Source organism: Symsagittifera roscoffensis, chromosome 4 (genome assembly GCF_963678635.1).
Source record: "Symsagittifera roscoffensis chromosome 4, txSymRosc1.1, whole genome shotgun sequence".
Classification (NCBI taxonomy): domain Eukaryota; kingdom Metazoa; phylum Xenacoelomorpha; order Acoela; family Convolutidae; genus Symsagittifera; species Symsagittifera roscoffensis.
Window position 1 is genome coordinate 14,040,128 of NC_087065.1, and position 27,999 is coordinate 14,068,126.

At 36.3% G+C, this 27,999-nt stretch overlaps 2 protein-coding genes across 14 annotated transcripts in view; one reads left to right on the forward strand and one right to left on the reverse strand.

Annotated features, from left to right (window-relative positions):
- Positions 1 to 1,009: 1,009 nt before the first annotated feature.
- Positions 1,010 to 27,991, reverse strand: LOC134844203 (mucin-2-like). Of its 13 annotated transcripts, none has more exons than XM_063860781.1 (2): positions 27,915 to 27,991; positions 1,010 to 3,286 (listed from the first exon to the last, which is right to left on the reverse strand). In XM_063860781.1, the coding sequence occupies exon 2, from the start codon at positions 3,126 to 3,128 to the stop codon at positions 1,509 to 1,511; it is 1,620 nt and encodes a 539-aa protein (XP_063716851.1). In that variant the 5' UTR covers positions 3,129 to 3,286; positions 27,915 to 27,991; the 3' UTR covers positions 1,010 to 1,508. The 13 variants fall into 13 exon arrangements, with proteins under 13 accessions (XP_063716851.1, XP_063716845.1, XP_063716846.1 ...); XM_063860775.1 differs by lacking the exon at positions 27,915 to 27,991 and adding an exon at positions 21,458 to 22,146; XM_063860776.1 differs by lacking the exon at positions 27,915 to 27,991 and adding an exon at positions 16,943 to 17,247.
- LOC134844200 (YTH domain-containing protein 1-like) overlaps positions 5,467 to 27,999 on the forward strand; it is a 177,958-nt gene continuing 155,425 nt past the window's right edge. The window contains exon 1 of the mRNA XM_063860770.1: positions 5,467 to 5,476. The gene's annotated coding sequence lies outside the window, so the exon portion shown is untranslated. The remainder of the gene's footprint in view (positions 5,477 to 27,999) is intronic.

Genomic DNA, 27,999 nt, shown 5'->3' on the forward strand with positions numbered 1-27,999 from the left:
CTAGCTTTTGGCGGGAAAATTAATAATGACACTTGAAACTTGTTCAGACTCAATTTTGGCGCCAAAATCGATGAGCAAACAAAACTTTCTTTTCTTTTGTTTTCGGCACCCTCGCTTGGGTGATAGAATGCTACTAAGTTCTTTAATTCCTGAAACACAGACCCTTAGACACAACTAGCACTCGTATCGGATTCAAGTGAGCGGAGCGAAGCGGAGCGAACGTATGGTCCTTGCCAAATATTAGCGGGCCATGCCTCGCTGAAAACACTAATTACACCCACCTCGGCACTCAATTTTCATTTTCGGCACTCTTTAACAAATTTTCATTTTCGGCACTCTTTAACAAATTTTTGTTTTCGGCACTCTCTTACTTCGGCACTGTCTTACCCAACCGACGAGATTGGTTCGATCACATCTTTATAAGCAACAAAAAGGGAGGCAAAGATAGAGAGTGAGATAGAGGAAGAAAGAAAGAGTATTTAAGGTTACTTTTTAAGACACTTTAAGCTTCTAAGCGGATGGCGAAACCCAAATGTAAGACTGAATGCAATCGGATGTAAGAAGGTGGTACGTCACAAAATACAAATTTGATACAAAACAAAATTTAACTTAACGTTTTGTCGCTAATGATCACAAGAAGAATTGCGAAAACTAGATAGGATTTAGTTTAGTGGCTGAAATGTGAGAGATAGTGATACATACTACTTGCTAAGCACCAAACACCGAAAGAAAAACAAAAAAAAATAATTTTGGAATGCGCAACAGTTTTGAAATTCGTTTATGATCGTTGTAGTTAAGCAAAAAAACAAGGCGAAATAAGGTACTTAACATAAAGGTCTTTATAACGTATATTTACAACTTTATGAGAAAATTAAATTCGGTACATTTTTCAGAGTGTAGTTGGATATCAAGATCTAAAATTCTATAAAAAATCATCTTGAGATGAGTTGATTTTTGTTCATTAATAATTTTATTATAACATTAGGAAACTCAATTTTTATATAGAAAAATCACAAATCAACTCATGACAAGTTTTTCTTTTTAATCAGTGAAAAGACGATGTGCTTTAAAGTAAGCCCTGCACCAAGTTTATCCCATTTTGAAATCATCAACTCATTCAGGTTAGCAGCTTCAAAATTGTGACCAAACATAACCCATGACTTAAGTACACTTGCTGCGCAAGACTTCTTTAGGTTCTTCAAACCTCATATTGCTTAGCTATTATATACAAAGTGAAGGCATTTATGTGAACTTAAAAAAGAAAGACCATGATAAGTTTGTTGACTAGACTAAAACTTTACATTAGAAAATAGGCGACAGAATCTGATATGCGAAATAACTGAAACTTCTCTTGGAAGACCTAAATGACATCATCGTCCTCGTAATAAACCCTCGTTAGTCACGTGACCTTACTATTGACATGTGTAATGTATTGGAACTCTCCTCTAGTGTCATGTGGCAGGAGCTTCTAACTTTGGATATGTGACCTTGGGTGACCTCAGGTCAGATCAGACCGTTGTGACACCTGATGAGGATGATGATACTGTAAGCGAAAGAGGTGAAGGAGCGGGTGATGGTGAGAATGAGGGCGGTGTCATGGGCTGTACAACACAGGTGCTAGGCGATGGCGAAGGCACTGGACTTAGAGAGGCGGTTCCTGTCGACATGTTTCCGGCCGAGGATGTCGGACTTCCGTGGCTAGTCGCGGGCGACACTGGGGATATGGTGCTGTTAGTCGTGTAACTTCCGTTCGGCGAGGTCTTCGCTTGCGTTACCAATCGTGCAGATCTGCTTGTATCTACGCCATGTTTGATCTTGATATGGGCGACCAATTTATCTTTCCTGTAAAATATCTCTTGGCAATATGTACACGTGTAGCTGTGCACCTTCAGATGAAAGTGGTTCAAATGCCTCTTCATCGTGCTTTGACTAGCAAACTCTTTGGAGCATACTGTGCAAGGCCACATTTGTTTAGGCGTTCCGTTCGCATTCAACGCTGAAGATCCTTTCATCGGACTCGGAGGCGCTCGGGTGTTATTTTTCTTGTCCGAATTCTTTCCTCGACTCGGTACTTTAGTCGGCTTTGAGTCCACGTGTATCTGCAGAGGTGAATCAGAACTGCCAAATGTCGAGATTTCCGGAGACGACAATCCGGCGCTCGATTTTCGGTTCGCTGTAATCACTGAGGAAGGCACTGCGTTCGGCTCCGATTTGACATTAGGTCCGAATATCGAGCAATCTCTATGCTGCTGGGCTAATGCAGCATAAGCTGACGCCGCGGCTGACTGTGTAAAAATATTTGAGACCGAATTCAACAGAGGTTTGATGGCACTGAAGTCCAGCTCTGACGCATTAGCGTTGGCTTTTGTGGTGTTTCTCAGGAGCGCGTTCGAGAGATTAAGAAGAGCCTCGTTGGTTGCAAATGATGGCGTCACTAGTTTGGGTGCCGCCGGGTATACAGGTGTGTAATAATTCATAGCCCTGGTCGCTTTTTTGGCCAACTGGTCGCTGACATCTTGCAAACTTTTCCTCTTTAATCCTTTTGTTCGTTGGTCACTTTTCCTTTTCGTGTCTTCGTCTCCCGAAATTCCACTGTCTGAGTTCGGACTGTGTGAGTTTTCGATATCTTCGCTTTTGAATTCACCGTTGCAGTAATACATGGTTTCCGAGCAGAGGCTACTCGGCGGTTCCGGCAATTCGTCCATTTCCAGTTCGGCTTCGCAATTCGCACCCGAACCGAGCGAATTGTCGTTCAGATCCGATTTGATAAACTCCGAATATGCAGGCGTGTTGTGATAAGAGTGGCGTTTATCTTGAAAACAAAAATTCTTCGCGAACTCGTCCCAAGTATGGACTAAACTACTTGGCTGTTTGTTTTTCGGATCTGAATTGGTAGAATTGTTGTTGTCTGTCTGTTTGGAATGCTTATCGTCGAAGAACTTTGCTGCTGGTCCTGGCGATGTGTATGCAGCCGCCACTGACGCAGCTTTGCTGGACTGATATGCGGATAGTATGACAAAATGCATGCCATATTCTGTGCTTAGGAAGTCAACTGTTTTCTTGAGAATGTAGAAGGCATTGTTGAATCTGTCCTCGTCACAGAACGAGGCGACCAAAGACGTGTCCATGATATTCTTCAGTTTAAGGGGTCACGTCCACTTCGACTTTCGTCTCCAATTCGGAAGGGGTCAAATACAAATGCGGGAGGTCAGGTCAAGATATGGATGTTTAAGAGCAATCACTCTCAAATCAAGGTAGAAACACAAATTGTTCAGCAACAATAAACCTGAAACACATTACCAAGAGTTAAGTCAAAGTTACGGATCGATGGAATATCAAAATTAATTTAAGTTATAATATATAGCCAGTATATTAAGTTATAATATAAAGCCGTATGAAAAATGAAAATACCCAATGCAAAAAAATGAAGAATTATAGTAGATGAAATTAGATTTCTAAAATTCTCTACAAATCGGTTAAAATAATAACAAGAAGCAGCCTCACCTTTTTCTTTATTTTGGCAAACTAAATTTAATTTAATTTTCAAAATGATAGTGTTTACACTTCTGTTCAATAGGAGCAATTTAAATATTATGGGAAAATATAAAATCCGGGTTTTTTGAGGAAGGGAAAAAGAGTGAGAGAGCGATTAAAAGATAAAAACTAAAATAGGCAAATGATCGCAGTCCCTTTTAATTGTTCGAATTTATTAAAGTAGATATATTTATATTTGTTTGAAAATATGTTACACATCCAACGAATTCCAAACAAGCTTCTACTTGCACACGTGGTGCTATTCGACGTGATCACTCATCCAATAAGAATTAGAGGCAAAAACAAAACAAAACAGAGCAAAACAACTGCCGCCGCTGGGCTATTTATCCCAGTACCCCCATTTTGGCTTCCATAGAGCTTGAAAAATTGTAAAGCTAAGCTCATCGTACGTACAATGTGCTGCTAAGCTGCGATCCATTGAATCAGACAAAAAAAACATAAAACTACTACGGTTGTAACTAAGAACTTATCAACTTCAGAGTACCTTGATTAGATAGAACCTTCGCTTTGTTTAGTTCTCGCCTATTAATTTTTGGAACCGGGCATCTAACAGATAAAAAGAGTCACTCTATTACAAAAATAATGAAACTAACTTACAATAGTAGGCACTGGCTTTTCGTCCAAAATCAATATATCCCAAAAAATCAGTTGCTATTTCGCCAGTTTTATCTATCCCTTTCAATTTAGTTAAACGTGATATCGGTCGGTGTTTTAATGTGGCTTTAAATGTTGAGATGTTTGCAATGTACTCTTAATGGTAGCGAGCTAGTGGCAGATGTTACGCCTCGTTGAGGCAAGGAAGGCCCTTTCTCTTTCTCTCTCATTTCTTGTAGTCACAGCACAGTCATAATGTACCTCGCTCACTGTTTTTCCCCTAGTCTTACGCATAGCACTGGCTGGTGGTATTTTCAGATCTGCGCTGGCACTTTGTTTAGGGAAAGCTCCCTGCCTTTTCAAAACTCCCAGTGTCGTTAAACTTCCTCTAGCAACTATTTCGCCTCTAATTTATTAAAACTACACTGAAAACGGCTTAAACCCTCAAAAAGCTGTTCTTAATAGGGCCGTGGGAAACTTGCAAATTGAATTTTTTAATTATGAAAGTTGAGATATAATTTAAAAATTATGACCTAGGTTGATTTTTAAAATGATCTGCTGGTACCTTACTTCAACTTCTGATTTTTGCTGAGTTTCTGTCTGGTACGGGATACTATCTGGGACAGGGGAAAATATAACTAGCGCAATACAGAGTATGGAATACAGTGTATTTTACACACTTGGTACTTTTACGATGATGATAGTTTGGACAGATAAATGGAAGCAAAGCGAAAGCGAGCGGCATCAACGGGGAAAACTAAACTGACTGTGAAAAAATCATTGAGCAAATTAAATTCAGGCAAAACGACATTTGTGCAAAAGTGTAACATCAGGCGCAAGGCACGCGTGCCATGACTATCATCTTTGCCTACGTGGTGTAGTGGTACCTTCCACTATTCGTACTCCTATGCCTAGCAATGTTTCCCAACTCAGACAAAAAAGCAAGGCTAAACTAAAAACTGACAGGACAGTTTTCTCTTTTCTAGTTGTGCTTGCATCTTGCGATTCTCTTTTAAAATGACAATGAAAAAACTATGTCAGCAATGAAGGACGTTCGCCCTAAAAACCCAATAAGGCCCGACGATTATTTTTGTCAGTTTTTCAGATGACAGTCTAGAAAAGGGGCAAAACGTGTTGCCGTTTGAAGTGTCAGTTTGAACTTTGAAGTTTTACTTACCAAATTTGGGTCTTAAAATTGCTTTAATTCTAAGAGCGCCTCTCAGTACATCTGGTTCATTGAAAATAAATAACTGCGTAAACAAAAATTTATTAAAATTTAGAAATATTTAATCTAACAATTTAACTTGCTATTGGGTGCTTATTAAATTTTTATTATTCTTAAAGGCAAGTTAAGCAAGATGCTACCCGAATATCAATAGATGGGTTGAAAGTCAAAAAATGCGGATATTACTAATTCAACAATAAATTTTCGGTCCATATGACAACGAACCTGGTTAAGTGGGCTTAGCAAGTACAAGTACCTGTACACGGCTTCAGTAGTAGCAACTGTCTTTTCAAAGCGGGTTTTCCTGATTATTGTTTCAATTTTCTCTGAGCAGTGTCTCGAGGCAGGTGTTTTAAAATTAGTCACTTTCTAGTCGCTTTTTAATCGCAGCAAAATAAAGAAAAGCACGCACGTTAAGTTTCAATTGAGGCAAAATGAGAAAGCGAGAGGGCTTCATTTAAACGTGTAAAAAGCGCGGCGTATAAGGTAGCACAGCTTCGAGATTAGACAAAAAAGCTTCAACCTCTTATTCATCTAAGACCTGCTTTGCTTAGTACGATGGTACCGAAGTTTTACCTGTGCCAAAAACGCCAACCTTTAGCCACATATATACACACACAAATGTACCATGAATGAACTTTAACAATTCAAACGCCGCAAAGTTGAGAACAGCTATAAAACAGCCCAATATAATAAAACAAAAAAAAACATTAGATTTCTACCGAAAATATACGCAGTTAAATAAAACTTTAAGAAATTAAAAACTTTTTGAAACACCGAACGTAACGGAAAAAAAACAATCCTTGACTCACCTAAAAATTGCAAATGAAAAGAGCGTTTTGTTCTATAATTGTTGTTAATACGAGCTTCAGGGTATTGAATTGTTTGAATTTTTGCTTGATAATAGACAACTGGTTTGTATTTTGGCTTGACAAAATGAGTTTAACACAAGCTTACTTCTAGGTAGATTGGGCAATTATACTTTCATAAAAGTAGCCAGGTTCTGGATAATTGAGTACCTGCTAAATTAGCGTGACGCATTTTCAAGCTCTGGGCTCTTACTAATATGGCCTCAAATATTCTACAAATTGTACTTGTTGAAACGTGCTTAATTGATTTGGATGCTGCGTTTGAATACTTTTAGGGCCAAAATGCCTGGATTGTTAGCCGTGGGTGGGTCCACCAATTTGTCTGTATAAAATCAATGGGCACAACAGGTGTTGTAAAGCACAGCTGGTAAACTCTAAATTTCTCAAGCGAAACTTTAACTATTTTTAAGACAAAATTATAAGATGATCTAAATGAGATCCAAATTCAACTGCGTGTTGTCAAAATAGAATAGGAAGGTATACCTTAATTATCTAGCCAATAAATTAGGGATCTACAATCAAAGGTGCATAATTAAATAATAGGCAACTACCGTAAAAGGATAGATGACAGCATTGCACACTTTATTCGCTATAACCATGACAACTCATAATTAATATATACTTACCCACGTTAGCAGATAAAAAGTCGAATCACCACCAAAAACAGGATGCGGACTCTAATATTAATTGATAGGGTTTGTAATTTATCGAATATTCAATTCTACAGATCTCAACTTGAAATTATTTTAAAATCAATAGGACCGAAAGGAAAGGTCTAAGCCGCAATCAATAATCAAACCGAAGTATTATCACTTTCGAACCTTGAAACCGCAAATTACCCCAAAAGCACCATTTGGATGGGCTACAAGTTCAACTCAGATAGTTAGTACAATATGCTATCCTTCTCAACAAGGGAAAGTCAGCGAGGTATTATAAACAAAAGTTAAATGATTCGGGCTCGCCTGCATTTTGTATACACCATATATCAAAAGCAACACCAAGGAGCCATTGAAAGGAAATGATACTTCAGTATGGAAGCTATAATTGTGCATCTTATCTCATCCAATACCTTTAATTCAAAATCTTGGTACTTGTAAGAATCAGAAAGGTTTCACGATTCCGATTGAATTATCTGAATCGTTGGGCTAACAAAACTCATCTTAAGTTTAGTTTTCCAGCACCTTTGTATGTTCGGATAAACAAAAGGAGACAAATGTTTAGACTAACAAATCCCACGTTTATAAACACTGCATCAGATTCTGGGGTTAAGATTTGACTTAACCCTATTTGGGTTTAGGTTGATACCGAATAAGACCAATGATGGCGTTTTCTTATCAATTAAAACAAACCAGCCTCTTAATAAAATGAAACAAAAAAGGCGAATTTTAACTTACCTTGTTTTTAAAAACCAAGCAAGCAACAACTGTCTTTTTTTTAACAAAAACTGTATAAATGTGGTTTAAATAGTTAGTTGGTTTGGCAAGCATGAGCCCACCTGAAATAAAGCCCAATACGATTATGCTGATTAGGAAATGAAATGTTTCCGCGCACTATTAGTGGGATAAAACGAAACCCAGCTACACATTGGCTGATAGAAGCAGAAAAAGCGGAAAAAGTGGGAAAAATAAGGGGGTGATGGGGGGTAGAAAAGAAAACAGGGCGAATTGAAGTTGCTGATAAAGTTAAATTACCTGTAGATCAAAGTGACAAATTGTGTTTGAGGAGCGCAAAGCAAAGAGTGTTAGAATTGAATTTTGGGGAAACTGCTCAAATCAAATCGAAGAGCTAAAAATTTGAGAAGCAATTAGCGCGAAATTTTTGCGGGCAAAACTGGGAAAAGGAAATATCAAAAGAGGCAACACGTTTTTTATTGTCGACGGCGGCAGATGTTTAAATTGTAAACATCTATTAGTTCGCTAATTGAATATTTAACGCAAGTGTTTACAATATTATTACGTCGAACCCTTTTCCCGGGGCTAAATAAAAAGGGCAAATATCTCTATCTCTCGCAGTCAGCAGCAATTCTCTTCGATGCGGAAACCTTTTTTGACTTAGTACAGCTAGGGACCGGTGAACGGGGGAAATAAAAAAACACCCACAGGTACACACACAGGGAAGAAGGAAGGGGAATTAACAACAGTTAGCAACACAGATTGCAACAAACATGCAAGTGCCTGGGTGGGTACTCGTTACTCCTCTCCTCGTACTACTACAAATGGAAGGTACAATTTCACTTCTCCCCTCGCAACGACAACAACAACAACAACAAAACCCTTTTCTTTGCAACAACTGCTTCAAAAGAATTGCAAAGATGTTGGGTGCTGTTTTTCTGTTCTAGTTGCTTTAACTTGCTGCTGTAAATAAACAATGAAACAGCCATAAAGCAGATGTATTTCAACAGCAGCCAAGCACAAAGGCCACTTTAGAAAGGGTTAACGCTTAACAGTAAGGCTCCCTCGTCTCTGTCTATTAAATATGTATGTTGCTACAAAAGCCCCTTTGAAAAACGATATAAAGCTGACTCTAACTGAAGTGACTCACTTCAATAAAACCCAGATGTCAATTGTCATGTGCTTCTCAAGTCAAGCACTAAACTCTCGAGCGTGAAATGTTGACGAAAAAGTTGTTGTTCACTCAAGTCTGACGCAACTGGGCTACTTGCTGTGATGAACGCTTGAAGTAGCCCAATTCTAGTTTGCTGGTACCAACTAGCGATTTAACAATTATGAGAATCAAAGTCGCCCTTAACGTCATGCTTCCTTTATAAATAGATCAGTATCAGATACATACAGGAAGCAACCAACGAATCGACAGGAACAATTTTTCAAAACATATCGTGGAAATATCAAAGAGAATATGGAGCTCAATTACACGACCAAGTCGGCATACATTATTAAGACCATTTATGAGCGAGGTGAAAGACCAACCTATAAGTTGGTCAAGTCAGTGTGGGTAACCAATCGCTGTTAAGCCTGGATGCGATTTTCTTCCTTAGTTAACTGGGCTTGGATGGTAATAGTTGTCCGGTAAATTACTGAAAACTTCAAATGCAACACTCATATGCTTAGTACAAAGGCATACAATACTTGCCACTTGCGATACAATACAAAACAGAAAGTATCAAAACTCACACCAGGACAACAGAAGGCAAAAATAGAATCAGAAAACTTAACAAGCTGTAAACAAGCCAAAAATACCTGAGATGAAACCTTTTAAGCCGAAAAACTGAAAAAAAAAGACTCAAAAACTGATATAAATTCTTCGTCTTGCAATTCCCCTAAATACACACAAGCATACTAAAACTTTTTTTGCTCATGAAATGACAAAATATGAGGCCAAATGGCCGATATAATATATGCCGAAACTTTTCAACCCCAGGAAAAAAAGCAAAAAAATGAAATTTAGAAATGACCTTTAAACTAATAAAGTTGTTAAAGCCACATACCCTTAAATACACACACACACTTTTGTTTCGCTCATTAAAAAACAAAAAGCGAGGCCAAAAAGCCGATATTATTAGGCCGAGAAGAGAAAGAAGAAACGAAACAATGAATAAAAAAAAGAAAAAAGACAAAAAACTGATAAAAAGTTGCAAAAGTCCATTTCCTTCATTACACATTTTTTTGCACAAACTTTTTCGCTTATTGAAGGACGCAATATGAGGCCAATAAGCCGAAATAAAATAGGCCACAATTTATTTAACCGGGAAAAAAGAGAAAAAAAAATTAAAAAAAAAAAAGAAATAAAAAACAAGTTGGTAAAATTACAACTTGTAAAACAAGTTGGTAAAAATCAAATTTCGAATAGGACGGATATTCAAGATACTAACATCCTCAAAATATGTCTGCTGCAGTTCCAACAGAGAGACAAATGGAATTGGAGATCATCATATGGACAAAGTTGTTTACTTGAAAAAAGTCTTAGTACCAGATTGCCATACCCTTGCTTATCGCAAGAGTAATTAAGAACCAGAATTCCTTTTTATAAAATAGGAACAAAAATAAACAAAACATCGCCACTTACAAGAACGGTTATAAAAGTTAGAAGAGCGCAACATATCGCTCGTTAATTATTCCAATTTGGTAAAACTGGCAACTTTCGAACCCTAAAATTGTTTACAAAAAAATCACAGGCAAAAAACCATGATTGAATTTGGGCTCAGGACATTGATATCTTTTAGAGGGGGTAGAAAACATTTTGTCAAAAACAAACGCTTAGTTAAAAAGTTACTGAATAATAAACGAAGCAAGCTCCCAAACATCTACAGTTGATCGCATTAACCCATGTAGTTTTTCTCGTTTTCCCCCACTAATTTGAAGACGGGCATGGAATTTCACTCGGTTCTCCGCATTCCGAAAAACTTGGCCCCTAGAACAGCCATCATAAATGACAACCAAACCTCCCTCTTGAGCGTCCACTGGAAAAAGTTAATTCCCCTTTTCGGTCGGTTTTGAGGCTAGAGCACCTGGGAGAACTGCAATGAAAGATCATATGAGACTAGTCACGAAAATTCCCTATCTCTCTCTATGTATCTATCTCTCAAACAGAACCGATCACTCCAATTCAATCAGAACTTCGGAACCGAAATCAGTGTAGCTACAACAACGACACGAAGCACAAATTTTCCGAACTTTTTTCAAAAGTCCCAACAAAAACACAATGCTTAGAATCAGGGGAGGATTTGGGGGAGGGGGCTCACGGATTCTGCTCCTTGACCAGAAGGGTCCCGTCTTCGATACCAATTTACGACATCCAGTTTTGCCCGACGAACCTTGGAACTTTCCCCAAAGCCGCCTTTGGCGCCAATAACTACTGTAAGAGAGATGGAGCGCGCGTCAGAGAAAGCATCTTTTGGTCGAAACCGTTCAATAAGTGGCCAAAAACATCACTTTTTTTGCATCAACGAAAAACACAACTGCATAGAGCAGTCTAGAAACACCAGTTTTAAAAGGCGTTTATTGTTTGATGAGTGTTCACTAAGCCAAAAAAATTATTAGACTCGCATTGGGTCAAAACACAAAACAACTGGCATGAGAAATGGTCGTCATGAAAAAAATGAGCGATTCACTTTTAAAACTCTTCTTTACCATAAACGAGCTGAACTTCTTTGCATCATAATAATCAATTTTTCCCTTCAAACTGACACACAAAAATTGACAAAGCCAAATAATATTGCCGAAATCATGTAGAGCGAAAATAACGTTTCAGCAAAAAAGTTTAATCAAGGTTAATAAATTAACACAATGGAAATACTAGAAAAAATCAACAAAACTGACAACTATAAAAGAAATTGTTTAAAACAAAATAAAACTTCGTGACGTGGGAACTAAGCCGTCAAAACAGAAGCAGAAAAACAATAGGCCTGAAAATTGCAATTTCATGCATACAGAAAACAATTAAGTCCGGCCATGACTCGAATCTAAAACTTAAAGATGCAAAGTTAACCGCGTTATCTCTAGGCCATGTGGAAAGGAGACTGGAATATGCTAAAGCACAATAATAAAGCAAGTTCATTTTCTACAGATTTGTTGCCGATTACTAGCCATTTACTCTCGCTATTTAAAAAACTCAAAAACTCTTGTTCTAGTGAAGATTTCTCTACATCTAAAATGGACGAAACACACGTCTGATATCTAATTTGAGTCTAATTATCAGCCCTTCTTGCAATTCATCTCAAAATTGATGAGACAAAGTCTCACCTAGTTCTCAGTTACTTCAAGATTTTGGTATGATCCGAAAAATAGAAGACAATTTTAAAGGATCATTTGCAGCAACTCAAATTAGCAGCGTTCATTCGTTTGAGCTTATTCAACTAAACCGTTATTTTTGGATCAAATGCGTAAGTATTTACACAGAAGCGCAGCTGCGCTTCGCAAACATAAGCGAGAATACGACAAAAAGCAGCTCAAAAAAATGCAAAAACAAGTAGAAATAAGCCTCGAATTAATAAGAAATCAGCTACGTCTCGGGTTCGATGTGCGAACTAGAAATTTTGAGTCTCACGCACTAACCACTCAGCTAAGTACGCTGAATCTTACAAACTAGCCACAAATAAAGCAGAGAACAGATGCTGTGATATTTCAAATGAGTCAAAGAGATCGTGATTATAGCAAACGTACCACTAAATAATTGAACTCTTTTATTTGCGAGTTAGCTTACAAAAAAAAGATGATTCGTACTAATACACAAACGCTCGCAAGCTCACTAGTCTAAAAAGTTGATGCATAAAAAACTAAAGCGAAAATATTTTCTGGAAAGTCTTACTAAAAGTTTTCTCATTTTGAACACCAGTATTCCGAATAGACGTTAGAGCACGCATTTACCATTTCTAATAGAACAGGCTTATGAATTGCGTCAAAAACTGTAAGGTATTAGATAAAATCACGTTGTAGCAGAAGTTAAATTGAAGCTCCGCCTCTCATCAAATTTCATCTAATGACAACCCTAAAAATTTACATCTCTTGTCCTAGTGAAGATTTCTCTACATCTAAAATGGACTAAACACACGTCTGATATCTAATTTGAGTCTAATTATCAGCCCTTCTTGCAATTTATCTCAAAATTGATGAGACAAACTCTCACCTAGTCCTCAGTTACTTCAAGATTTTGGTATGATCCGAAAAATAGAAGACAATTTTAAAGGATCATTTGCAGCAACTCAAATTAGCAGCGTTCATTCGTTTGAGCTAATTCAACTAAACCGTTATTTTTGGATCAAATGCGTAAGTATTTACACAGAGGCGCAGCTGCGCTTCGCAAACATAAGCGAGAATACGACAAAAAGCAGCTCAAAAAATGCAAAAACAAGTAGAAATAAGCCTAGAATTATTAAGAAATCAGCTACGTCTCGGGTTCGATGTGCGAACTAGAAATTTTGAGTCTCACGCACTAACCACTCAGCTAAGCACGCTGAATCTTACAAACTAGCCACAAATAAAGCAGAGAACAGGTGCTGTGATATTTCAAATGAGTCAAAGAGATCGTGATTATAGCAAAGGTACCACTAAATAATTGAACTCTTTTATTTGCGAGTTAGCTTACAAAAAAAAAGAAGATTCGTACTAAAACACAAACGCTCGCAAGCTCACTAGTCTAAAAAAGTGATGCATAAAAAACTAAAGCGAAAACATTTTTTGGAAAGTCTTACTAAAAGTTTTCTCATTTTGAACACCAGTATTCCGGTTAGACGTTAGAGCACGCATTAACCGTTTCTAATAGAACAGGCTTATGAATTGCGTCAAAAACTGTAAGGTATTAGATAAAATCACGTTGTAGCAGAAGTTAAATTGAAGCTCCGCCTCTCATCAAATTTCATCTAATGACAACCCTAAAAATTTACATCTCTTGTTCTAGTGAAGATTTCTCTACATCTAAAATGGACTAAACACACGTCTGATATCTAATTTGAGTCTAGATATCAGCCCTTCTTGCAATTTATCTCAAAATTGATGAGACAAAGTCTCACCTAGTCCTCAGTTACTTCAAGATTTTGGTATGATCCGAAAAATAGAAGACAATTTTAAAGGATCATTTGCAGCAACTCAAATTAGCAGCATTCATTCGTTTGAGCTAATTCAACTAAACCGTTATTTTTGGATCAAATGCGTAAGTATTTACACAGAGGCGCAGCTGTGCTTCGCAAACATAAGCGAGAATACGACAAAAAGCAGCTCAATAAAATGCAAAAACAAGTAGAAATGAGCCTCGAATTAATAAGAAATCAGCTACGTCTCGGGTTCGATGTGCGAACTAGAAATTTTGAGTCCCACGCACTAACCACTTAGCTAAGTACGCTGAATCTTACAAACTAGCCACAAATAAAGCAGAGAACAGATGCTGTGATATTTCAAATGAGTCAAAGAGATCGTGATTATAGCAAACGTACCACTAAATAAGTGAACTCTTTTATTTGCGAGTTAGTTTACAAAAAAAAGAAGATTCGTACTAATACACAAACGCTCGCAAGCTCACTAGTCTAAAAAGTTGATGCATAAAAAACTAAAGCGAAAATATTTTCTGGAAAGTCTTACTAAAAGTTTTCTCATTTTTAACACCAGTATTCCGGTTAGACGTTAGAGCACGCATTTACCGTTTCTAATAGAACAGGCTTATGAATTGAGTCAAAAACTGTAAGGTATTAGATAAAATCACGTTGTTGCAGAAGTTAAATCGAAGCTCCGCCTCTCATAAATTTCATCTAATATATTCGACAACCCTAAAAATTTACATCAGTTTTCGCGCCAGCAAGATTTGACTTTTGTGAACTCGAGCTTTCTTTGAGGTAATAAAATTTCAGAAAAAAACTTTACCTAGCACATAGTTCCTTCCCACTTTGCGAAGTAGTCTGAAACTTTATATCTTTCCAAAATCTCATTAACATTTTTTCCATTCCTTGAAATCATTCGGATTTTAGCCCTTATCAGGAACATGGAAAAACGAACAGTAGAAATACAAATAAAACTAAGAGAAAGGAAACATGTTTTGGAAAAATAAAGCAGAAAAATTTATTACTTCTGTCAAACTAAATGTCGCTATAATTATTTACCCTATGAGAATGCAGTTTTTGCCCCTAATCTGCGTGCTTAAATGAGGTAGTCAACTCAATGTTCTGTCATCAAAATTCATCAAGCACCAGTAATTAAGATAATGCGAGAAATGTGTCCATTTCAAGATTCATGAAGCACAAAATTTGATCAAGGATTTTAATTTGGCACAATGTTTAGATTATTTTCATAAAATTTGGTTAGCATCAGAAAATTAGTTGATAGAAATATTTTCACGCAAAAAAAAAGTTATCAGTTTTCTGCTGAAAAAAAAAACAACATGACCTAAAAAGCTGCTGTCAGCCTACATTCCTTCAAATTTCCTACTCTGATTCAATTTTGACCACGAAGCAAATGATGAATAAACTGACATGAATTCATGCATGTGTTCCAAACTTTCAACCTTAGCCTCAACTTAAATTTGTTTAATTTGCATTTATAACTAGTAGAAAAACTGCATACTAAACCTTGCATTATCGCCAAAACTTAATTTATGACTAATTTCTGTGTGAACTAAAACTTCTAAAATTTCAGCCAAAAATTAAGGCTAACAGTTTGACTCTATTTACCTTATGCGCGTTGAAGAAATGAGCGAAGACAAGTTACAAGTGAATACTATTTGAAAATGAGGTTTGGGATTTGAACCGGTGTATTTTTGGGAAAAGAGGAGAATAAGTAGCCAGAGAGACTGGAGGGGAAAGGAGGCTTTAGATTTTTAAATCAGGTTGCCTCGCTTTATGTTTCTCTTTCTAAATACATATGCACATGTGATGTGTTTATACTATGGTGCGCAGTATCCCTTAGAAACGAAACAGAAAAACAGGCACGGCGGCGGGGAAAAACGAAAGCGAAAGGCAGTTTGGGATAATTAAGTGAGGCAAAAAATATATGACAGCAGAGGTAGTGGTAGTATTTAAATACTGATTGTACAATTAGGCCCAAGTAGGAAGAGGTACTAGGTACTGGTTTTATTTGAGCTGAGGTTTGTGGGACTTGGCTTGGATTGGCTGTGGCAGCGGATGATATTGTTTGTGAGCTGATGACAAATAACGAGAGCCTCGGCAGCAGGTGAATTTGCAATGAATATTTCATTACTGCTCAGGTACTAATGCTGTAATAAAAGCGTATCACGGCATGACACGCTCTCGCTCTAATTCTTCTCTGGGGTCGGGAGTGAGGGGGAATAATGGGGGAGGGGCTTGGAATATAAATACACAATGAGGTTGCAATTGTGGGGCTAAATTAAAAAAGACCTTTTCTCTGTACTGTTCTTCCGTGCTGATTTGCCGGCCGGTCGAGCCCAGCAGCTGAAACGCTATTGAGAGTCTTTTAAATGTGGTTTAAAGCCAAACAGACACTGGCTTCAATTCCACGGTGGTTCCCCTCTTTTCACTCCCTTTTTATTCTAAAAATATCACTGAAGAAAAACCCATTGTGAAAAAAGATGTCCAGTTAAACATGACTGTACAATAATTCGATATCTTAGTTCGAACTGCATTACATTGGACAGCAACAACTAAACAACGAATTTCATTCTTTTCAAAACAACCCTAGCTGAAACAACACATCTGGATATACTAGACATCTAGATCGCGAAAAAATCCGCATTAGCTTTCTGGCTTCACATCTTAAATTTCAGAAAACATTAACTCAATTAGGACTTGGCCACAGGGTTGGCAGAAAAAAAACAACTGGTGTTTAAAACATGTTTTAAACATTGTTTTAAACAGGCGTTTTTTTTCACGTGTTTTTTTGTGTTTTTTTTTTCAAGTTTCAGGCCTTAATTGGGATGAAATATGTTCAATCTTACAAGCACATTCAAAGGACAAAATTAGAACCATCATATCAGGTTCCGCTGAAACTCTACAAAACCGTGCGTCCTGGTAACAGCAATCAAACAGCACCGAAATAAACAATTCACGGTGACTGAAGATCTGTACTATTTAAACACTGCTAAACGCCTCAGGAAATGGTCAAACTAAACTGCTGTACATGACAGTTATACAGATAAAAGGGAATCTTATAGTAAAATCTATTTATCTTGATTACATTAACAAATTAAATTCAGCTGTACGAACGAACCTCCAAGGTGATTCCTAATGAATACTAATTCTGATAAGAAAGCTTTGAAATCGAAGGAATTCAAAAATTCTCACCTGTAATTTAGATGATGGTTTTTGTGACCGACCCTCTTATATTTTTTATTGTTCGATAAAAACAGCCAATAAATTCGTTTTGGCAAAAACGCGTGACTAAAATAAGTGACTAATCTTGGCTGCTTCTGCGCAGTTGTGAATTTTGGGTTCGAATTTAATTCGTTGAGTTGAACGATGAAAAATGTTCAAACAGCGTGAGTTTTGGAGTGGTTTGAAAATGAGGCCGTGTCTTGGTATAATTAAATCACGACTTATCGAGCTCGCAAGACAAGACACAACCAACGTACGAATTGCACAAGATTGAGGCAAGAGGTGAGGTTAATTCAGATACTGATTCAGAAAAACGTAAGAAACTGAAGGTAGTGTGTGTGGTTGTAAATGAAAACACGAAGAAAAACATCGCACACCAATAAAAACCAGTCGAGGGCTCTTTTTAGATTGACTATCATCTCAAAAACACAAAACTGCATCTAGTTTAATATCTAGTCAGTAATAACGACGATTGATGCACCAGAACCTCAAGCTTGTTTTTACAACTTGAGTAAAAAATTTGCACTTAAATCCCAAAAGAAAGAACCCCAACGAAAGCAAAGAAGTCGAAGAAAGTTCAAGTGAAAAGAATAGAGTCAGTTAATTGAAAGAATATCCTATTTCCGTGAGAAAACAGCACCAGACTTGAAAAAGAGCACAAAAATCTAAGCTTCTTGTGATTCGGTTTTCATCAATTACCTTTTGAACAATCACTGAGATTACCGAATAAAACCAACGGACAATTTAACGTAAGAGTGCACTGTTCGCAAAAAAATGACCCAACACTTACGAACCATCTAACTGGGAAAGGCTAACAATAGGTTGAAATTTAAAGTTGTTATGATTACACGTCTCAGAGAGTGGCAAGCATATTTTTTCCCCAGATCATTTCTTTCACTCATTTTCAGGTTACCTCAAACAAATCTCGCACGGCATCGATAGTGATTTTATAGGAAAATCCATCTACTCTTGATTCGGATTCAGCGAAAAAAACTTTTCCAACAAAGTCTGCTTATCGAAAAAAAAACGCGAACTCTGATTTTCGACTTAAGTATGACGTGGAAGTGGATTCGCAAAATCGCAATTTGATTTCACAATTTTTTTCCTTTAGTTAGGCTTCACCCACTTCTGTCCAAAAAAAACAGAGAACGTACAAAACTTCAACCAATGATTACAAAAAAATACAATAACGTTTCAACTACTTACACTTGATTTCCACCCATAAAGCAATTTACTAAAAACTGAGTTAAATCCTAGCTCGAAAATATTTGCGATGCCAGCAAAAAAAACAAAGCCAATAGAGCTGGGCAAAAAATGACATGAACTCATAGAAACCAAAAACAATTAATTTAAACTTGAACAATTTTCTAATTTCGGAACTCAACCTTTGATTATTACCAATTTTTTTTTATAAAATCTAGCCAACAGACAGTTGGAAAAGAGTCAATGATTAAAAGTAAACAGAACAAAATACTGACGTCTTTTTTGAAAAGATTGCTACTTTCCATATAAGAAAAAATAGATGACCAAAAAGCTCTTTTAATTTCTGGAACAATTTATGAATGACACTTTTTGATTAAGAGAAAACTGGATCAATAGGTAAATTTATTATTTCATTGGTAAAATTGAAATTTAAATTCCACTTTCGACAGTAAAAGTCGATCATGTTTTTCGAGACCTTAACACTTTTGCGATAGTGGAGTTTACTTTCAGTTTAGCAAAGGAAATGAACTGACTCCAAAAGAAATCAAACGTCAAACCTCAAAAAAAGTAAATTTGATCTTGAACAAAATTTAAGACTTTTCCAGAAAAAAATCATTATGAACTATATAGGAGTCAGAACTACGTTCATCGACTCTTAAAGTTGCTGAATGAAACAACCAGAGCATACACACTTTTACGCTTTTACCCACCCCACCCCGAGGAAGCTCAAATAAAATTTCCAACCTAAACCAGCGGTTTCACACGGCTATGAATACAGACGAAAGGTGAATAAAACTGACAAACCAGTGTATGAGCAATTTCATAGAATCAATGCAGATCTTCGCAGTACTTACGATTAAACACAAACACAGCGTGACAAACTAAACAGAAAACAAGACGAAATTGGCCAAGCCGGAAAAAAAATGAAAAAAAAGTCCCGATTTGTCACGACAAATGAAAGTCAAAGTTACCATCAAAAGAAACCTGATTCAGAGGTTTCAAAGCCGAGTACCTTTGACTTTAACAAAAAAGATCAAGTAGGGATGCCTGGGTCGATGAACATTTATTTAGTTCGCTTATTTGCACTTTCATTATCGGAGAGATTTATTTGCTATTCCTTTCAACAAATGAATTTACAATAAAATAGCAAAATCAAATCGCGAAAAAGTAAATTTGTGAAAGAACAAATTTTAGACACAGGCGAAGCATCGCTTCGCAATACTTGCGATACAACACAAACATAGCATTTTAAAATAACCGGCAGAAAATGGAACGGGAGCAAATAAATTGAAGAAAATAATTTTACACAAAAACGAAGCGGAGCGTTGTGCAACTTTACCAAAACTAAAAAAATAAATGATAAAAATGATGAAAAAATTCGAAAATGCCGAAAAAACTAAATCTGTCACCAAGAATAAAGAGTACAAAAAACTAGTGAAAACGAATGTAAACAAAACAGTTTATACAAATTCGCATCAAAATATCTGGAAAAAAATTGCCTGCATAATTAGGAACGTTACAAAAAGCTTTCGGAATAATGAAAAAAAATCTGAATTTTCAAAAAAAAAAAATTATTTCTGCGGAAGCCGACGAAAAAAAGCAGAACGACACGAACACAGCCGAAAAATTTACTCTTTGCCAAAAAAAAACGGGTCTCAACTGGAATCGAACTCCAAGGCTTTATCGTCTCAAGCATGGGAATTACAGCAAATTGGAAAATTGGATCTTCAAAAAGCCGGGCTACGGGAATTAAACCGACAAAAATAAACAGACATACGATAGCACAAAAAAGCACAAAAACTCCAGTTTGCAAACAAAGGCAGGATTTGAAGCGGAACCCTTTGCGGTGTCAAGCAGTTGTGTTACCTCTACGCCAGATGGTTGATTGAAGCGTTAAAAAAGCCGAAAAACCTGAATATTTTTTGTTACCCTTTTCCTTTCAGAACACAATTACGCACACAAAAAACTGTTTCGATAAAATAACTAGGAGTGAATATTTTTGAGTTTGATTTGGCAGGATAATCTTCGAGAGAATCAAGAAATTTAAAAAAACGGTCAAAAAATCAAAAAAAATTTTTTTTCCGAGGGCCATTACTTTTTATGGAGAAACATCTGGGCTTAGCCGCATATGTAGAGGAACTTTCCACAACCCGTTCTACCCATTATAACCAAAATCTCAGATTTGGGAGGGTCGTTTTTGAGAAAAATCAAAGTTTTAAAAAACGGTCAAAAATCGAAAATCGACTTCTCTGAGGGCCATAACTTTTGTGTAAACAAAATTGGCATAGCAGCTTATGCAAGGGAGCTTCTCACAATTTGTTCTATTCGTTGAACCCAAAATCAGATTTGGGAGGATAGTTTTGGAGAAAATGAAAAAAAAAATTGGTTCAAAAATCCCCCCCACACGCACACACTTTTTCGAAGGCTGTAGAAGCTGGGGTAAGGTATAAAGACACTAGGGGATTATGCAGGCACACAGGCGAGTTGGCGGATTTCCCATTGGTACCAATTTTCTGGAGAGCGGTAGAGTAGTTTTTGAGAAAAACTAAATCTTTGAAGAAAAAAAATGGAAAATTTTTCCATAGCCTCTTAAAAAAAAATAAAAACCCGATCCCATACATTTTCATAATACCTGTTTTTATCAAACAGGAAATATTATTTTGTACCATTCTCAGTTTTGTTTTCGAAAAACCATTAGTAAAATAAATAAGTCAACAGACCGCCAATATTGAAACTAACGTGAACCATTTTTATGGAATAATTAAAAACCCAAAACACATTTACACCACTTAAATGATTGAAAATTCGGATCAATTGAGCTATCCCCCCCCCCCCACTCCCGCGTGGGGGAAATAGCTCAACAGGTACTTGAGGCATGTTTATAACCACTTGAAAATATTTTAATATATGAAACCATGAGACAGAATCTCCGGCGAACCTGGAACACCATAGTTCACAATATATCAAAACTCAAAAAATACTTTCAGATTAATAAAAAATCACTACAACTGATGCATTTAGTTGATGCGTCGTAAATTTAAAAAGTTGTCTCGTACAATTGACGTGATGCGGAGAACAGTTGTCTGTATTCTAATACAAAATTATAGCACCAACCATGGTAACTTGCTTTCCTCGAGGCAATGGTAGCCCAAACAAAAGTTCACTCAATTGATCCGACAATTCACTTGCTTTTGGAATGAATTACAGATTTTTTCGTTAGTTAGAGATGTTATCCCTGCTGAACATAGGAATTGAGGGTTTAGCTAAAATGAAAAGACTAACCAAAATCTGCGGAAGGTTGATTGGCGATGGCAAAGCTGATGTTACACGTGTTTTAGTGACTGACCAACTGGAGAAAAGTAAGCAAAACAGGCCGAATGGAAACTGAGTTGGTCAAGATGTTACTGCAACCTGTGCTGTTGAAAACGGGACGGGACGATTTGAGGTTTTATTGCCTGTGGAATTTATATTGAATTGTCCCAGCTCCAAAAACCAAACCAAACCAATGCTACACAACATAGATAAAACACACTTAAACGGCTGAAAAAGGAAAGTGGGGAAATTCAGTCGACAGAGAGCCAAAATAAAACCAAAACTCAACTCAAGTCGAAACAAAACCGCGTGAATAACAAATACAAGTGAACAAAATGGAAGATATACATCCACATATAACATCAGGCACAGAATTGTGGGGCTAATACAATTTACACATCATGCATAATGGTAGCTGAAGCGAGGCTAAAATATTACAGTGAAAGAAAGTGTGTACAAATTGGATAATAATAATGAAAATTGGGAAATTATGGATCGATTAAGCTGGTGGTGAGAGAAAATGAAGCTAAGGCAGGCAAAAAGGCGCACCAAATGAGATACAAGCAGCAATATGGAACCAAACCAAAGAAGGTTTCATCCAAATTTTCCAAAGAAAACACAATTTAGAATGAAACATCAAAAACTACACCACAATATAAATTGTGGTGTAGTTTTTGAACCTTTTGGTTCAAGATTTTCCACGTACAAAAAGAAAAAAGTAAGGAGATCAAGATTACTGCGGTTTGTAACCTTCGTATGTACGTTTTTTTACCTAAGTTGTTAAGTAGGCTACCAATATCAAAAAAGCTTTAGGCTGTTTATGTAGAATATATCTTTTTGGACCAAAGTATTTCAGATTTATTTAAAAAATAGGATTTACAAATTTTATCCCCATAAAAAAGTGTAATTTATTTTAAGTTTTATCATCTAACTGATCGATTGAATAGTAAACAGTACAACTGCATTTATCAACCAATAAAGCTATTAGAAAGTAGCTCCGTTAGAAAATAGCTTCACTAGCATCTTCATTTTTGATTCTCATTTCTTATCTTGGGTAGCACTTCGTCGCCATGTTTCATCAATTTGTTTATCACGTGGAAAATAAACAACGGTCGTTGCCCGTCTCGTCTGTCAATCAAGAAACATATTTCTTCTCTTTTCAGGTCACGCTGTGCGCAACTCACAGCTACAAAACACCAAGCCTGTCATTAAAACATGAAGGGGCGCAAAAACGACAATCCACGAAAATGACACATCACTCGACGATAACTTTATGAAGAGAAATAATTTAAAGATGAACCATGCAAACGCAATTCCTTGTGTTTTGCAGATGCGGATGAAAAAGACGTTTTCGCGTGGTACTTCCATGAATAAGCGGAAATAAGCAATTAGTCGGAAATATAAATTGGTAACATCGCAGATGAAAAGTGGCGCAAAAACTGTAAACCAATCTAGATCGAAAACTTCATCTATTTTAAGGGTTAGTAGAATGGTAAAAATGAAGACGGATAATACGTGTAGAAGCATTTCGAACACTGTCAACCCGAGCCATTTAGCTGAAACAAAGAAAAAGTTGATTGAAATCTTCGCTGAAGATTGCGCATATTTTTTGGTCATCTATTATTATTTTTCGTCGCACAGAAAGTTCCGATTACATTCACTAAAAAAAAACGTTTAAACACAGCCAACAAACACTTGGAAGAGAAAAAATACTGACTTGGTTTTTTTGGATAAATTCCTCAATTTTCGTATTTCTAAAACAGCTTACGATTGATCAAAAGATGAAATAATTGGATCAATGAGTAAATTTTTTACTTCGCTGCGAATTCTGAAAATTAAACTGCATTTGCAAAACTAGAAGTCAATCACGTTTTCGTGACCTTTACAGTTTAACTGTTACTTAAGTGGCGTTTTTCTTCATTTTACCTAGAAAAACTGAATTAAACTTGAAATAGTAATCAGAAACCAAACTGCGAAAAAGTAAATTTGACCTGAACAAATTTTAAGGCTTTTCCTGAAAGAAGAGTATGAGTCTGAACTACATTCATCGACTATTATAACTGTGTTTTTTTTTCTTTTTAAAACGAAACCTTGCATCATATTTTCTGCCAACTTTTCGAATCACGGCTGAAAAGGTCTTCAATGTGATACACAGCGGCAAACTGAGATTCGCACCTCTTATCATACAAGACAAGCATAAAAAAAACGTGACTCGAAAAAAAAATGAAAAACGTTAACTAGGTGAACCAAAATTTTTGTATGTCCATCGATGAAGGAAACCTAGAAACCAGTTGAAGCTGAAGGAAGGTATTTGATATTTTTGAATTTGTTATAAAGCTGCAAGACAAATGCGTACTTTCAAAAATTGGAATTTGCCCAAAACCTTTGCCGAAGTTGTTTCTCTAGGAGTTAAAAAATATTTGATATTTTGGAACGTTTACAAAAATATAACATTTCTCGTACAAAAAATAAGGAATAGCCAATTCTGCAGGAAAAATTCGCGCAATCACTTCTCTCGATTGAACTTTTTATCTCAGATATGTTAGGGTAGTTTTTAAGAAAATTTTGCAAAACGGTCGAAGTTCAAAAACTTTGGGAAATCTGTGATTTTTTCTGCTTAAAGTTGGTCGTGGCCCGTAAAGCAAAAAAAAATTCCCAACATCGGATTTCTCGATTGAACTATTGGCCTGAGATTTGGCAGGGTAACTTCCAGGTAAAGTAAAAAAAACTTCAAAAAACGGCCTTACTTCCAACTTTCATTTATTTCAAGTCCATCACTTTTTTCAAGAAAAAAAAACAGGACGTAGAACAGTATAAAGGTAAAATTTCAAGAACATTTTGGGTCGATTAAACCTATGATATCAGATTTGGGAGGATAGTTATCGAGAAAAGTCCAAAAAACGGGCAACAAATCAGAGAGTTGACCTTTCCGAAAATCATATCTATTCCTTAGAAAAATGAGGGCGTAGCCGCTAATGAAGAAGAGATTCATCTAACCTGTAATTTCCAATGAAACCAAGAACCCAGCTTTGGTAGGGTTGTTCTCGAAAAAGTTTCAAAAAAAAGGTCAAAACTTTCAATATTTTATGTGTAATAGAATCTGTGAGAGGCCGCTAATTCCGGGAAGCTTAACCACTACGCGTTATCTCTTTTGAACCCACAACCTCATGTTTGAGAGGCTAGTTTTCAAGATTCAAAAAGATTCTAAAAACGGTCAAAAGAATCATATAGGTCACTGAGGGCGATAATTTTACGTGTAAAAAAAGTTTTGGGGCAACCGCTTATGGAGGTCAGTGATTCTAAATCGTTCTATTCATTAAAACCAAAACCTCAGATCGGTCAAATATCCCCCCTCGACACTTTCGAAGGCTGTAGACAAAAGCTTAAAGCAAACAGAGATCAGGGGAGCATGCAGGCACACAAGAGTGTTAGCAGTCTTTCTATGGATATCCCTTTTTTGAAAATCGAAAGAAGGATTTTTGATAAAGCGTCTCAAAAAAAACAGCCCATACATTTTCATAGTACCTTTTTTTATCAAGCAGGAAATCTAGACAAACATGCCAAGCAAGACATTTGAAGTTCAAATTAGCAACTAAACAAAATTAACGAAGCGGAAACAAGGCTGACAATATTTGTGCAGACATCAGTTGAGATAAGAAAAAATTTCAAGTTCCACCTGAAACTACCGCAGAAACTAGTACCCATCCAGTAGTTAAATTTCAATTTTCATGAAATTGAGCGTGTCAGCTGCATAGAAGCATCATAAGCAGTTCAACTAAATAGGTTAAACTAGTTGTTAATTCGAAAAAAGACTACATTCCGATTTGATAACGCTTTTAATCGCAAGCGTAATAAACGCGTAATAACACTCGAACTATTCCATTGATTATTTGTGGCACCTGATTTCGCGAGGAAAACACAAAAAAAACAAGGATACCGGTAACTGTGCAAGTAGCACAGATGTTCCGACCAGAGTCTTTAAAAACTTCGGTTTAGAAAAGTTTTTTTTCTCCAATTTAATGTAGTTTTTTCTGCTTGATGTGATATAAGGGTGTGATTTTGAAATTTTTGCTTGCTGTGATTTTGAAATTTTTAGTTCCCAAAATGAAGCTGAAAACTCAGAAAACTAGTTTGTTTTAATGAAGCTAAAAACTCAGAAAACTAGTTTTACTTGCTTAAAATTAAATTTTAAGGTCTTAATATAGGCATAATTCAGCCGTTGTAAGCCTGCTCGCTCGCTTTATTCCCTCGAATTAAGACAAAAAACTAGAGAAAAATTTTGGGAAGTTTTTAATGTAGTTAGAATCACGTCAGTAAGGGCTTTAATATGATACATCACACAACCCAGTCCGATCATTGATTGTGATACCTCACTTTGCGTGGAAAACAAAAAAACTAAAACACACCCGAATACAAAGTTTCCTCCCCATTTTCAATGATCGGAGCAAAAACAATTACAATGGTAAATAGAATAAAATGATAAAATTACAGCCAGTTGCTGTGCAAGTAATAATATAGAAAAATCCTATCACAGAAAAACTATCACCACTTGCGGCAGAAAAATCACAGGAGCTGGTGTGAAAAAAAAATAATTAGCGTCTGATAACTAGCTTACAAACTCCGAAAACACGACTCAGCACAAAAAACTGGCACTTAAAAAAATTGAGCCGAAAAAACTGGAACGAAAAAAAATCAGAAAAATCTCAGATTATTTTATTAAGTTGCAAGAAGGCAAAAAGTGAAACAAGTACAGAAAAAGCAAAAAAGCCTTGGAAAACAAAACTCTTGCGATCTGCCTGAATCCAATCACAAATTTAGAGACCAAGAGTCGCACATCCTCGGATCAACGCCTTGCACTAATAAAAAAACAAGACGCAATAGAGCGGATAAACATTAGCTAGTACATTGCCAACGCTATGCAGCAAAAGTGCTACCAAATGAGCACTTAGGAAAAAGTGATATCAAAAATAACACTACGCTCGTTCGCTCGACTGTGTTATTAGCACGTAATAACACCAGTTAGTTCTTTTTCTACAAAAAAATGTGAAAATGAGCAAGTCATCATATGAAACTACAAAAAAAAAAGAAATTGAGCAAGTCATCACATGAAACTCGCAACTGTAACTCAACAGAGATGAAGCTGAGCCTCAAAAACTTGCGGTACAGCAAAAAAAATCCCTTCGTTTTCTAATTTCATAAAATAGATGCCCTTTAAGCTCTTTGAATTTCTAGAACGATAAATGATTGGCGCTTTTTTGATAACATTAACCCAATTTGAGAAAACTGGATCAATAGGTTAAACTTTCATTTCGCTGGGAAATCTAAAAATTAAATTCCACTTTCGAAACAACAAATCGTTCACGTTTTTTGGCTCCATTTCCACGTTCGTATTTGGAGAGTGCTATTTACGTCACTTTCAGCAGATGAATTTCAATTGAACTAAAAAAAAGCATATATACAGTTCGCATCTCCAATAACATAATTTAGACTCAACCGATCATAAACGTCAATTCGATGTAGCAACTCAACGAGATGTCACAAAATTGAACTCATTGCAGAACATGCAGGCCAACAATATTAAAACACAGGCGAAGTGGAGCTTCGCTTCATTTGCGATACCTCACAAATATGTTACAACAAGCTAGCGGACAGACAGGGAAAGGAAAGCCATTGGTTTTGAGAAAACTGTTAAACACTACTAAATTTCCATATTTTGCGTGGAATGATATTTGATTGTGAGAGACAAGTCTAGAGACACAATCGCCGGTCGAAAAAAGTTGGTAAACTACTCTTTAGTCGAAAAAAAAATAGTGTTATGAAAAAGTTCGAAAGTTCTTACCTTTTACGCCCCTCTTCCCTACGGAAACAGAAGTATAAAATCTTTTCCCCTTTCAACCAACGCAAAATTATGACACTAAAACAAGAAAACAAAAGGACACTATTGATGCAAAATATGGCTTTTAACGGAAAAAAAAAACATTTGTTTCACAAAAAAAAAAAACATATTTAGACAATTTTAAAATGCACGAAAACATCAAAAAAACATTTTCAACACAAAGGCATGGCGGAGCTTTGCAAAACTTGCGATACGACAAAAAAATTATGTTCCAGAATAATGATTAGAGAAAAAATTTTAGAGAAAAATACTACAGAGGTGAAGTTGCCCTTCGCATACACAAGCAAAAATATGACCTACTGGGAAAAACTGAATGAGTATAACTTTGAGTCTACATAACTGCTAAGACTAATAAGCCACTTGTCTACATAGCCACGTTCACGAACAGCTTAACTATTTTTTTTGAGAAAAAAAACAAGGATCAAGCTACCTAAATAGATGTTTGCACTACGTTCTAACAAAAAATCATTTTGAGCTCATACGTATAAGAATTTAATCTTTGTTAAACGCCACTAAATATGAATGACTTACCCAACTCTTCTTTGCTGATCACTCCAAAATTCAACGCTATACTCAAGACACTTCGCATACTTTCAAATAGCTTATCTGAAACAAC

Excerpts from the sequence above, each read along its gene's own strand:
- LOC134844203 (XM_063860781.1), bottom strand. The coding sequence starts at position 3,128 with ATGGACACGTCTTTGGTCGCCTCGTTCTGTGACGAGGACAGATTCAAC.